We start from the raw sequence: 12,954 nt of genomic DNA on the forward strand, positions 1-12,954 counted from the left end.
AGGGAGTCTATAAATAGATCCTGTTGGAGAGGGGTAGTGTACTGTGTTTTTAACACTTAAGCAGCTGCAGCCTGCCTCTCATACCACTGGGCCACAGCATGTCTAAAGTTATCTTTCCTCAATGACACTGTTAGAGCTGTCAGAGTGAGATCTATTGAGAGGTCAATCCACAAAATCTACTGAAACAAACTATAGAAAATCAACAGCATAGGAATGCAGTAAATTATGGACTGAACTCACTGATTCAATCAAACATCTAAATAAAATTTAAAGGCAGTTATTTTCATCCGTGAATTGGTTTGTGGCTTACAACTCTTTACTAACAGATTTTCTGAAATGTCTATGGAAAAAAATGAATGGGAAAAATACATCTGGAATCCAGGTGGATAAAAAAAAAAAAACCCTGGGCAATCACTGCTCTATTGTACTGATGATAAAGTCAGAGGACAAAAGAACAGGGAGTTCTCATGTCTGTGAGAGCAAACAGAGCATCAGCTGCTATGGAGAACAAACAGAGACACTTGAGTCCTATAGGAACATTACACCAGTGGTCGCCAACCCGTTGATCGCGATGGACTGGTCGATCTTTATCACTGTTCCAGTAGCTCGTGAAAATAACAGAAATATGAGTACAAAAATACATTACATTTCTCCAGTCTTTGTACTGCATTTTTGTATTTATTTTTATGTTATTTTCTGGAGCTACTGGGACAGACAGATAAAGGTAAATAGCCCACATTATGTCTGAGTCTGTAAACGGCCGTTAACAAGAGGCCAGAGATGCTGAAGACGGACGCGAAGAGGAGAAAATTCTGTAACTTAGCAGGCAGAGCAGCTCACTGTTCACGATGCTCGAAATATAGGAAGAAAATATAAATATTGAATTGGGGTCTCTAAAATGAGATCAGTCTTCAGGAAGATTTCGATGGCAATGACATTTTATTTTCCTCTTACCTCTGAATAAAGTATTTAATTATTAGCGCATTTCAGCTTTGTTTACAGCGGTAACCAAGGAAACGCTGTATCACTGTTGCTCCATAAGCGCCACCTGCTGTCAGAGAGTGAATCTGCATCTCATTCAGCCTGCTGTTTTTGATTCATGCTTTTTTTGTGTGTGTGTAGCATTTATAATTTCACAAAAATAAAGTCAGACTGTTCTGTTTTTGCTTTAAATCTTGAAATTAAATCTAATTCAAATAAAAAACAACTGCTCATGCAACGTGGGTAGCATCTTTGTTTGGATTGTGATTAAAAATCAGTGGTTCCCTCTAATTTTAAATGGCTATGTATTTTTGTTTATTATAATAATATTAATAATAAATATCTGCAACCAGTATCAGAATCGGACAATTTGCTTGTAAAAATAAATAAATAAATCAGAATCTACATTGACCACGAAAAAAAATACTAAATACAATCTGGGCTGTCTTTTTTATATCAAGTAGATCTTGTCTTTCAAAAAGGTCGAGGTCAGGGATCTTGGGCTTAAAAAGGTTGGTGACCACTGCCCTACAATAACCTAAACCTACCCATCACAGAACACTTTCTGCATTTTTGGAGTTTTAAAATAAAATAAAAAATCCATTTCCACTTTATTTCCATCCGTTGCCCAAGTGCAATTACTTGTGTCATTTTTGTATGATTTGGTGTGAAACACCATGTTTAAAACCTGTCTTAGTTACAACACTGTGTCAGTGTAGCTGAGAATTTTTTCTCAGAAATTTCCTCAGAACTGTGGGCTGAAGCCAGGGCTGCTCTAGCACTCAGGAGACAGGTGTATTGTGAGATATGAAGCTGTGAAGAGCACAGCAGCACAAACAGCAAAGAGACATGTCTAAGCCTGCCCATCTCGCTGGAACTCATCTCTCTGCTTCAGAGGGAGGGAGCAGCAGACACAACACATCTGACTTACTCAACACATAAGCCATCATCTATAATTAACTAACAATTCTGGTGGGGAAAAAATAAATAAATAAATAAATAAAGTTCTTGTAACATTTAGAGTTGCTATGCCCCTATGGAAACAAAGCATCCCCCCTCTTTCCCCCTCTACTTTACTGTTTCTATTCACTGTGCTATACATTACAAACATACAAAGCCCATAAATAACATTTGACACCTGTCAGTTCAGATTCTTTGTCAAATGCCAGAGAAAGTTTTACATTTAGTATGCATGTGTGAAAAATTGAATGATAAAACTTCATTCCTTTTATCACTGCTATGACAAATACCACCAAGCTAAGCTACTACTACAGCTGATTGTAAAAGAATAACCTACAGTATAAAACAGTAGTATGTATGGAGTTGTCTTGATGAACTTTTAATTTCTAGAGCTACAAAACCTCCAAAATGCATAAATGCTGAATTATAAAATGACTTACAGAAGTCATCTCCAACAACTGAATATTCTCAGATTAAATATCTGTACAAACCTGTTCTGAAAGTTGTTAACTCTGAACCAGAATTACATAATAATGGAAATCATGCAGGTCTCGGTCATGAGAATGAGTAAACTGGTGAGTACTGGTGTACTGGTGAATGAAGTGTCACCAATAAAATTAAGCTCTGTTCATAAATATGAATTAAACACAAATCCGTACTGAGTCAAATCATGACAGGAAACGATATAGCTGATTATGTAAACTCTGAAACCACAGTATGACCACACAGGATGGAAAACTATCTACAGAATGACAATCCGTAAGGAAGCCACTGTATAACAGTCAAGGCCATGTACACTATATATGGTGATAGTCCAGACCCAGCTGCTTACAGCTTGTGCAGGTTAGGGTTCCTAAGAATATTTTGTATTCCCAAAAACATGCGTTTTTTTTGTTGTTTTAACACTTTTAACACTTACCCAAAAATGAAAATAATGTCATTTATTACTCACCCCCTTGTCGTTCTATACCCATGAGACCTTCATTCATCTTCGGAACACAAATGAAGATATTGTTGATGAAATCCAATGGCTCAGTGAGGCCTCTATTGAGAGTAAAGCCATTGAAAATCTCAAGGTCCATAAAGGTACTAAAACATATTTAAAACAGTTCATGTGTGTTCAGTGGTTCTATCTTAATACTATAAAGCGACAAGAATACTTTCTGTGCGCCAAAAAAAAACATAATAACAACTTTAACAATATATAGTGATGGGCGATTTCAAACACTGCTTCAGAGCTTTACGAATCTAATCAGTGGATCGGAGCACCAAAAGTCATGTGATTTCAGCAGTTTAGCCGTTTGATAGGAGATCCGAATCACTAATTCGAAACAAACGATTCATAAAGCTCAGAAGCATCATGAAGCAGTGTTTTGAAATCGGCCATCACTAGATATTGTTGAAAAGTTGATTTTTTTTTTTTTTTTTGCCGCACAAAATGTATTCTTGTCGCTTTATAATATTAAGATAGAACCACTGAACTCACATGAACTGTTTCAAATATGTTTTTAGTACCTTTATGGATCTTGAAAGTTTCAATGCCTTTGCTCTCAATAGAGGCCTCACTGAGCCATCGGATTTCATCAACAATACCTTAATTTGTGTTCTGTAGTGGAGTAATAGATGACATTATTTTCATTTTTGGGTGAACTAACCCTTTTAAGACTGTTCAAGAAACAAAAACATAAAAATTGTAATTTCTGAAAAGAATATTTGTAAAAAATTGTAAATAACCTCCAACATGCTACAATAATGAAACATCATGTAAACATTGATTGTCCATGAGTAAATGTGAGGTGACTTTTTGCTGAATTTGAAATACAGCAACAACTCTACAGAAATGTCTCAAATAGGGACCTTGTTTTAAATTTTATATTTACATGCAATACATGGCATGTTCACTCTGGTAGCATTCACACACTCACACACACAAATACAGGACACATTCACTCTAGAATGTGCGAGAAAGACAGATGGCAAATGAATGCAAAAGGCCACTATATCCTGAGACAGGCTCTGTAAAATAACTATACAATGCAAAGCGAACTAAAAAATATGGAAGCTTGTTTCCGCCACAGAATAAAAAAAAAAATGAAAAAGGTAACTGCGACTTATAATTCTTTGTTTTCAGAATTCTGAGTTATAAAATCAGAATTGCATGATATAAACTCGCAATTGCATGTAATAAAGTCAGAATTGTGAAATATAAACTTACAATTGCAATGCTAGATGTGAACAAACTTACATTTTCCCTCAGAATGGGACTTGGTAACTCACAATTACAACTTTATATCTCAATTCTGAGAAAAGTCAGAATTGTGGGATATAAACTCACAATTGTGAGAAAAAAAAAGTCACATATACATCACAATAATGAGTTTTTAATAATGAGTTTCTTCACGCAATTCTAAGAAAATAAGTCTGAATTGTGAAATGTAAACTCGCTATTGCGAGAAAAAAGTTAGCGTCACAATTACCTTTTTATTTTTTTTATTCTGTGGTGGAAACAAGTGCTTATGTAATCTGCAGGCAGCACAAAAAAACGGCCTTTGAGGTGTTTTTCATTAATTAGATCAGCGAGCCTATGGCAAGAACTGCCATACCAGCAGATAACACCAAAGCCTGACGTTTTCTTCTCAAGACAAAAAAAAAAAAAAAAATTCTTAAAGACTTATATTTGCACTTAGGAACATTCTTTCAAACTACTTGGAATTTATCTAAAGAAACTTCTTTCTTTTTAAATGAATTTTCATGTATCCAGCCCCCGACACGGTTCCCACAACTTTGGAACAATAATTTTCCATTACTTTTTCATGGTTTTCCTAGTCATTCATAACTACAGAATAAAGATAAAAAATATATATATATTTATAATATATATATATTTTTTTTAATTCACAAAAACATTTACTCACAGGATAAACATTTTACAAAAATTTAGAGTCACTATAGAAGTTCCAGCTGATCTATTGTATAAGGAATTTTAGACACAGTAAAAGGGACGTACTTCCATCCTTCACAGTCGCATCTACTCTGGCTAAGGTCTTTGAAGACAGCAGCATGAAGCCACATACAATTTACAGTTGAAGCTTTGGAGCAGAAGCCAAAAAACAGGACAAATATTGACTCACCTTGCAGTGCAGTGTTGCTGTTGTGATGGACAGGTTTGGGAGGGGGCACTGGCGGCTGTTTAGGGGCAGTAGGGGCTGGAGGGGTGGAGTGGGCAGGAATAGCGGGCTGGGTGGAGTGGGCAGGAATGGTGGGTTGGGTGGAGTGGGCAGGAATGCTGGGTGGGGTGGAGTGGGTGGGAACAGTGGGCGGGACTTCACGGTCTCCTGCTGTTACAGGGGGAATGGGATTAGTGCGGGAGGAGTCGTCTACATTTAAAGATACAGTCCGAGGAGGAGGCTTAGCAATGGGCGGAGCAGAGGATGAGGATGATGTTGAAGATGACGATGATGACGAAGAGGAGGGGGATGAGGATGGGACTGGAGGAAGCTCTGTGGAGGAGGAAGAAGCCATCAGCCATTTGGGAGGGAGAATGGCCTGTTTAGGGGGTGGCTGTGACTCTTTAGTGGAGGTACACACAGGTTTGGGCTCAGGAACAAACCGCACACCCAGTGATCCTAATGGTGAGCACAAGACACATGCACAAACATACATAAACACAGCTAAAAAAATACACACAAGTGCACAGAACATTCAAAATGGCAGGCACAAGTACATCATGCATAGCAATGGCAGTGAGGTGCAGGAGTGCTTTAAAGACCCCATGAAGGAGTTTGTTTGGCTTTTTTTCAAACTTTTAAAAGATTTACATGGGACTGCACAATTATGATGAACCCATCAATATGTCCCACCTTCATTTCCTGATTCAATTTGTAAAATCCCAACGCAGGAACCTAGCTGTTTCATGGGGTCTTTAACACCATTGTGCTGTGAGCAACTGCAGATCTATTGTCCTCCCCAACATAGAATTGCATGAATTGTGTGATCAAACTCTTGAAACTCTTTGTGTACAGCTAAGCGGTTTCTCAAGAACCTAATAATAAGCTGCTTTAAAGAGCTCAAGTAAATGTATTTGTGGCACAGACACACTACTGTAATTTTATCCCGACAGCAAAAACAAGACACCACACTGACACCCATAACAATCACATTCATTTGAAAGACCAGTTGAAGAGCTAATGAATAATCACAGGTGACAAAAAAATATGATGCCAATAAGTTGAATAAGTTTGCTTGGATATATTGAACTATTTAATTAAAATGATCAGTTCTGATCTTATATGGTATTTACGCTGTTATAAAAAAAACAAAACAAATCTGAATCAGTTTTGGATTACTTTCGCCTATTGTCTGAACGTGGCCTGCAACAGTTTGAGACTGTCTACACCAGGAGTGTCCAATCCTGCTCCTGGAGGGCCGCTTTCTTGCAGAGTTTAGCTCCAACACACCTGCCTGGATGTTTCTAGTGATCTGGAAGACCTCGATTAGCTGGTTCAGGATTGTATAATCAGCTCCCTAGCTTCCTAGGTCGTGAATCAGTATATCGTGTCCATGAATTTGGGCACTGTTAAGGACAGTAAGGACCCTAGCTCACTACACATTAGGACACTGATGACTTTATTTCCACCACTATTACCCCCTTTCCACCAGCACGAACCGGGTGCTAGTTCAGAGCTAGTGCTAGTGCCAGTTCGGAGTTGGTTCAACTGATGAGCCTTCTAAGAACCAGTTTGCCTTTCCACGGGCTAGAGAGCCAGCACAGAGGCAGGACTTATGTCACTGCATACATCTCATATGTCACAGCAAAGCTAGCACTGTAGTGCCAAACACAAACACACCAGGCTTGTTTGAGATGCATCGGCTTCTCGCATAGCAATTGGCGCATGACATCAAAGCTCCGCGAGAACGATAAAAGTACAAGGAGTCGTATGCTCTACAAACGTTCCCGCAGATCCGCGGCATCCGCGCTGCTCCGGTGCATCTCGAACAAGCCTTCTATCAACAATCGCGGATGTTTCACTACTGTTGATGCTCATGGCTTTGCGAACCTACATCGGCATCCAAACACGGCTCGCCGTAATTTGTATATAGACAGAGATTACAATCGCGCTGCTATTAGCTCGATTAGCTGCTATTTCAAAAGTGGCGGTCTCAAGTTTCTTGTTGGTCACGGTAACCCCGCCCTCAGCCCCTGACGCAAGCGGTTCTTACTTCTAGCCCAGCAATGTTTTGGTGCTACTTACGAACCACTTTTCCTGGATCGGAGCTGGTGCTTTCTGTGTCGAAAGACAAAGAACTGATTTGAAACTAAGCTCTGGCTCCGAACCAGCACTCAAACTGCCTTGGACGAAAAGGGGTATATGTCCAACTGCCTTGAGCATCTGGTGCATGAGGTCTGAAAACGCGCTCTGATGCCGGAAGTGATCTCTTGCGCGTAAGATTGAAGTCAATGAGTGCGAGAGATCACTTCCTGCATCAGAGCGCGTTTTCAGACCTCACGCACCGGATGCTCAAGGCAGCTGGACATAGTGGTGTATTTGAGGTACAAAATTATATAAATACTGTGTAGTTTCTCGCGCAAACCGATCGCTTCGTGTCTTAGGACATCAATGTGTCGTCATGCCCTGGGGGTAAGCAGATAAACATCAAATTTTCATTTTTGGGTGAACCATCCCTTTAAGTCTAGCTTGATAGTGGCCATCCAGGTGGAGAATTGGACACCCTAGGTCTACACTGAAAAGCGAAAGTTCCAAATTCATTTGTCCTGTTGTCAGAAGTAGAGCAAGTGCACAGAGTACCGGGTGTCTCGTCACCTCGCACCATATCCAGTGCAGACAGTATTGTTGTTAGCCCTAGATGATTGTGAATATTAAAATGAGTCCTCACAGTTTTGGGTGATGCCTTCAATTTTATGAGCCCACAAATCTATAGTCATGAATGAAGTAAGCTGGGTGGGAGTTTTACCTGTTCGTGCCCTTGATTCTTCCTCTGCAGGTGAGTATCGTGGTAGTGTGCTGCTCTGGACGGCCTCCGATACTGGCCGGGCCTTCAGTCCGATGTCAGACGAGCACTTCTGAAGAATGGGCCGCATGTCCTGTTCTGAATGAGGCCGGATTAGTTTCCCATCAGACACCTGTTTCATAGGTTCTGGTCTCCTGACATCTTTCCTATCTCTCTCATCTTTTCTTTCTCTTTCCTCACGTCTATCCCGTTCCTCTCTTCTTTCCCTATCTTCCTTCCTTTCATTCAGCTCCTTTCGTTCTCGATTGTCTCCCCTCTCTGGCTCATCCCGCCTTTCGTGATCTTCTTTCCTGTCTCGTGGCTGTTTCCTGTCCTTGCTTTCTCTCCAGTCTTTCTCTTCCCGCTTTTCTCTGTCATTCCTCCTCTCTTTCTCGCGTTCATCTCGCTCACCTCTTCCATGCCAGTCCTCTTTATCCGGCTTCCTATCTCGTCTGTCTCTATCATCTCTACGTTCAGCCTTTACTTCCCTGTCATCTTTTCTATCTCGTCGTTCTCTGTCCCTGTTCGTTTTCTCGTCTCGTTCGTCCCGCCGATATCGTCCCTCCTCCTGTCCTGGTCTCTCTCTTGGTAACGATCCTGCGCGTTTTTCCAAGTCTGACTCTAGTCGGCTGCGTCGTGTTTGAGCATCCACATCCAGTGGCTGACGGTTGCGACTGACATCGGAAGGTGCTCTGTTGCGGCGCTCCGGTTCAGGTGCGAGGCTATTCCTCTGTTCTTCTCCCTGTGGCCGTGAAGATGGTGCCTTAACTTCCACTCCTGCATCTGACCTGCGTTCTCCAGGTAGTGGAGCAGTGTGGCCATTCTTTACTGGAGGGCCCTTATGATTCACGTCATTACTCTCTGAAACAGACACAAGTAATGGATTGAGCCAGAAACAAACAGAACAAAGAAAAACTAAAAGAAAACGAGAAGCAGTTTCACTTGTATATATGTCAAATTAGGAAAGAAAATAATAAATCACAATTTCCATTTTTTGCCTACTTGTCCTGATGACTGTGAACCAATCTGAAACAGCACATTAAAGCTAATTATGTATTTTCAATATAGAAAAGAAAGACAATAACCACCATAAAAAGTAACCTATTTTACCGTAGAAGCATTATTTTAATGACAATTTAGCACATAATACATGAAAATTATGACAGAATGAATCTGACAAAACCTTTCAAGCAATAGGAACATTGACCCTGCTAGGCTGCCATACCATTCTCTGGGATGTCTTTCAGTAACCCTCGCTCTATCAGCTCCTCCCTGGGTTTCCTCATCGAAATCTTCCTCTCCAGCACTAATCATTCAGAAGGAGAACAGATGCACATTAATCTCTAAAGCTGCAGATTTTGCAAGACAGTGAGTTTTAGGGAATCCTTTAATCTGCAATGATTTGGAAAGTTGCACTGGAAGTATGTATGCTACTACATGTATGCTATTGCTAGTGTGAAAAAACATGAGAAAACCATTTTGAATAAAATGCATATAGGCTACTCTTTTTACAAAAGTTAAACACTTGCGTAAGATATCATATATATATATATATATATATATATGATATATATAAATAAACATACATACACACACACACTCATACATACATACATATACATATATATATATATATATACACATATATACATACATATATTATATATATTTTTATTCCACAATGATTTCCCCCATTTCCAAAATCCTAATTTAAACCACAAAATAGTTGAAAAATGGCAAAGGTCTTAAAAAATGTAAACATTTAAAAAAAAAAAAAAATGATAAGCATTATATCACAGTAATTAATTTATGTAGTTTTCTATCACAAATCATATCAGACAAGTACCTTCTGATGTTTCCTTGAACTTTTCACTACTTCTCTTCTTTCTCCACTTCCAGGGTTTGAAGATCTTGCCCAGGTTGGAGAACTTGCCCTTGCCCTTAGCTGAAGGGGTTCCTGCTCCTGGATGTGCTCCATCACTCTCTGGCATACTATGATCGACTTCATCATCTGTGGAGGAGGAAAGAGAGTGAAGTCAGTTTCAAACCCACAAGTGGGTGTCCATTTTTGCAGTTTTGCAGTTTTGCAGTTTTTGTACTTTCATCATGCATTTTAAACAGACTAAATAACAATAAATATCAAAAAAGATTAAGTATAATTAAAATGGCTAATCCCTATTCTAATGTGCACAGGTATGTTGTAAAATGCTAAACACACACTTGTAACACATTTTATACTAATGCAACTTACTATAGAATGCATTATATGTTTTGAAATTTGATTAGCTATTTGAAACATCATATTAAACTGTTTTTGATAATAAACTTTAGAAGAAACTTAAATGTGTGTCTAAATTGTCTAAATACATACAACTCATAAAACACAATCTACGCCAAATTACTTAATTCATAAATTAATTAATTCCGTTAAAATGACTGTAATGCTTGGCCTCTTGTGGATTACTACGTTTAGAATAGATGTAGATTTTTTTTCTTTTTTTACAAAAAGCTTAAACTCTGTGATACATTAAAACCAAAAGTGAATCCAACAACCTATGCAAATCAAACTATAGAAAGTCATCATGGTACTACTACAGTAACATAACACCCATTGCACTGCTATGTGTTCACAGCAAGAGGGAAAGGAAACAGACTCGGTTTCTTAAGATCTTAACACAGTAACTGTAATTCCCTAAATATTTAAAGGCTGTTGTCAGATAACACGGTGAGCGTAATAGTTTGCTAAAATAAACTGACATAATTACAATCCTTTTAACAGCCTAATGAGTCACATTTACAAGTTTCAACAGTGGGTAGCGATGATGATACTGAAACTCTTGCTCAACCAAGCCATGAGCTCACTATGATTTACAAGCTGCCATACAATTTGAATACAGTGACACCTATGAGTTTGACAAAACTTTGCTACTAAACCCAGCACATGTAGTCATAAGGACAGGATACAGCATAAAGTGAAACTGAAGCACATCTCTAGACACTGTAAGTTTAACATAATCTAATCATGGCACATCAAGCCAACAGGCAGGTTTAATGGTATTTCACGAAATCCCAAAGGAATCTAAAAAGGTGCCACCCTTTGAATATGCATTTCAGAAGACATTGAAGATTAAACATAACAAAAGATCTATTTCACCCTGTTGGTTTAATAAATGCTGGGTTAACACGATCAGCAACTTTGGTAAAATAGACCGCAATAGTAGTGTTCCAAGTTGTATAGAAGGTTAAGGTCTACAGACAGCATTGAAGGAAGGAAGGAAGGAAGGAAGGAAGGAAGGAAGGAAGGAAGGAAGGAAGGAAGGAAGGAAGGAAGGAAGGAAGGAAGGAAGGAAGGAAGGAAGGAAGGAAGGAAGGAAGGAAGGAAGGAAGGAAGGAAGGAAGGAAGGAAGGAAGGAAGGAAGGAAGGAAGGAAGGAAGGAAGGAAGGAAGGGAAGGGAAGGAAAGGGAAGGAAAGGGAAGGAAAGGAAGGAAGGAAGGAAGGGAGGAAGGAAAGGAAAGGAAAGGAAAGGAAAGGAAAGGAAAGGAAAGGAAAGGAAAGGAAAGGAAAGGAAAGGAAAGAAGGAAGGAAGGAAGGAAGGAAGGAAGGAAGGAAGGAAGGAAGGAAGGAAGGAAGGAAGGAAGAAAGGAAGAAAGGAAAGGAAAGGAAAGGAAAGGAAGGAAGGAAGGAAGGAAGGAAGGAAGGAAGGAAGGAAGGAAGGAAGGAAGGAAGGAAGGAAGGAAGGAAGGAAAGGAAGGAAAGGAAGGAAAGGAAGGAAGGAAGGAAGGAAGGAATATAAAATAAAATAATATAATATAATATAATATAATATAATATAATATAATATAATATAATATAATATAATATAATATAATATAATATAATATAATATAATATAATATATATTCCCCTTGGTCCTTCAGTTTATAAACAGAAATACTATCACAGTCTATGGAGTACAGCATTGCATCAGGATAAATGATAACATAGACACTGTTTCCAAAATATAGTTGCAAGACATGAGATGACTTCAGACTTCAGATCCCGAACATGACGTGGGAAAAAGGAGATATCAAGGCCTCAAATTAAGAGTTTGTTCTCAAGACTTAATTTGTGGCCACATTTTATTAGTATGATAAATTAGTTTCTTCATTTTAGGAAAACTACTATTTTGCATAATTCGTGAATTTGTGTTAATAATGTGTAAAAAATGTATATATATGTTGTGGGAATTAATTATGAATTTTTTGGCAACAATATCACAATATCTTTCCACCCATTGTCATGTGTGGGCTAGGCTCCGTAGAATAGCGCCAAAATAAATAAATAAATAAAATTTGCTACTTGTTCAATTTACTTAAAGGCACAGTATGTAGAATTTTCGCTAGTACAGGTCGCCTATTAAAAAACAAAGGCATAGCATGATGACGCAGAGTTTGATTGTGGAATCATGTTCGTGGATGAGATTATTAATGTTACTGTAGTATGAAGCAGAGTGGGGCCAAGTGCTGTGGGAGTTGAATGAGGCAGCAGAACTTTTATTATGCCACAGTCTTCGCTTTAGCTTCTCCCGGACAAGCTTATGAAGGTAACACAGAGCTGTTTAATCATATTAGATACGTTGAGTGTGTTGCTGCTGAGCGAATGCTGATCATATTAATAAATGCTGGATGGCTTGTGCTGACAAATGGCATGCAATTAAATACAAATGTATTGTATGATGGTGTATTGTGATATTGTTGCCAAAAAAGGCTGTATTACTCGAGCTAAAAAATAAAGCTGCATCTGATTATGCTATGGTAGCAATTTGACAAAATAGTGTTTTTTTTTCTTTTCTTTTTTTCTGAGGCATAGTAAAAGCATGGTACTCACGGTAAAACAAGACAACTAGATTTAAACAATAAGAATAAATTGAGCTATATAAGAATAATTAATTTTTTGTCTATAAATATAACCAAAAAGTTGTTCCCTTGTCTAATAAAACATGTAATATATTAAAGCGTCTTTAA

At 38.5% G+C, this 12,954-nt stretch overlaps 1 protein-coding gene across 5 annotated transcripts in view; it reads right to left on the bottom strand.

Moving 5' to 3' along the window:
- The window catches only part of phactr4a (phosphatase and actin regulator 4a), a 63,205-nt gene that overhangs the window by 11,480 nt on the left and 38,771 nt on the right, over positions 1–12,954 (bottom strand). For 3 of the 5 annotated variants that reach the window (XM_067361797.1, XM_067361796.1, XM_067361798.1), the window contains 4 exons: positions 9,797–9,961; positions 9,176–9,256; positions 7,915–8,811; positions 5,073–5,567 (listed from right to left, as the gene is read on the bottom strand). In XM_067361797.1, coding sequence (XP_067217898.1) covers positions 5,073–5,567; positions 7,915–8,811; positions 9,176–9,256; positions 9,797–9,961 — 1,638 coding nt within the window. The remainder of the gene's footprint in view (positions 1–5,072; positions 5,568–7,914; positions 8,812–9,175; positions 9,257–9,796; positions 9,962–12,954) is intronic. The other 2 variants (XM_067361799.1, XM_067361800.1) reach the window with 1 other exon arrangement.

Source organism: Chanodichthys erythropterus, chromosome 15 (genome assembly GCF_024489055.1).
Source record: "Chanodichthys erythropterus isolate Z2021 chromosome 15, ASM2448905v1, whole genome shotgun sequence".
Taxonomy (NCBI): domain Eukaryota; kingdom Metazoa; phylum Chordata; class Actinopteri; order Cypriniformes; family Xenocyprididae; genus Chanodichthys; species Chanodichthys erythropterus.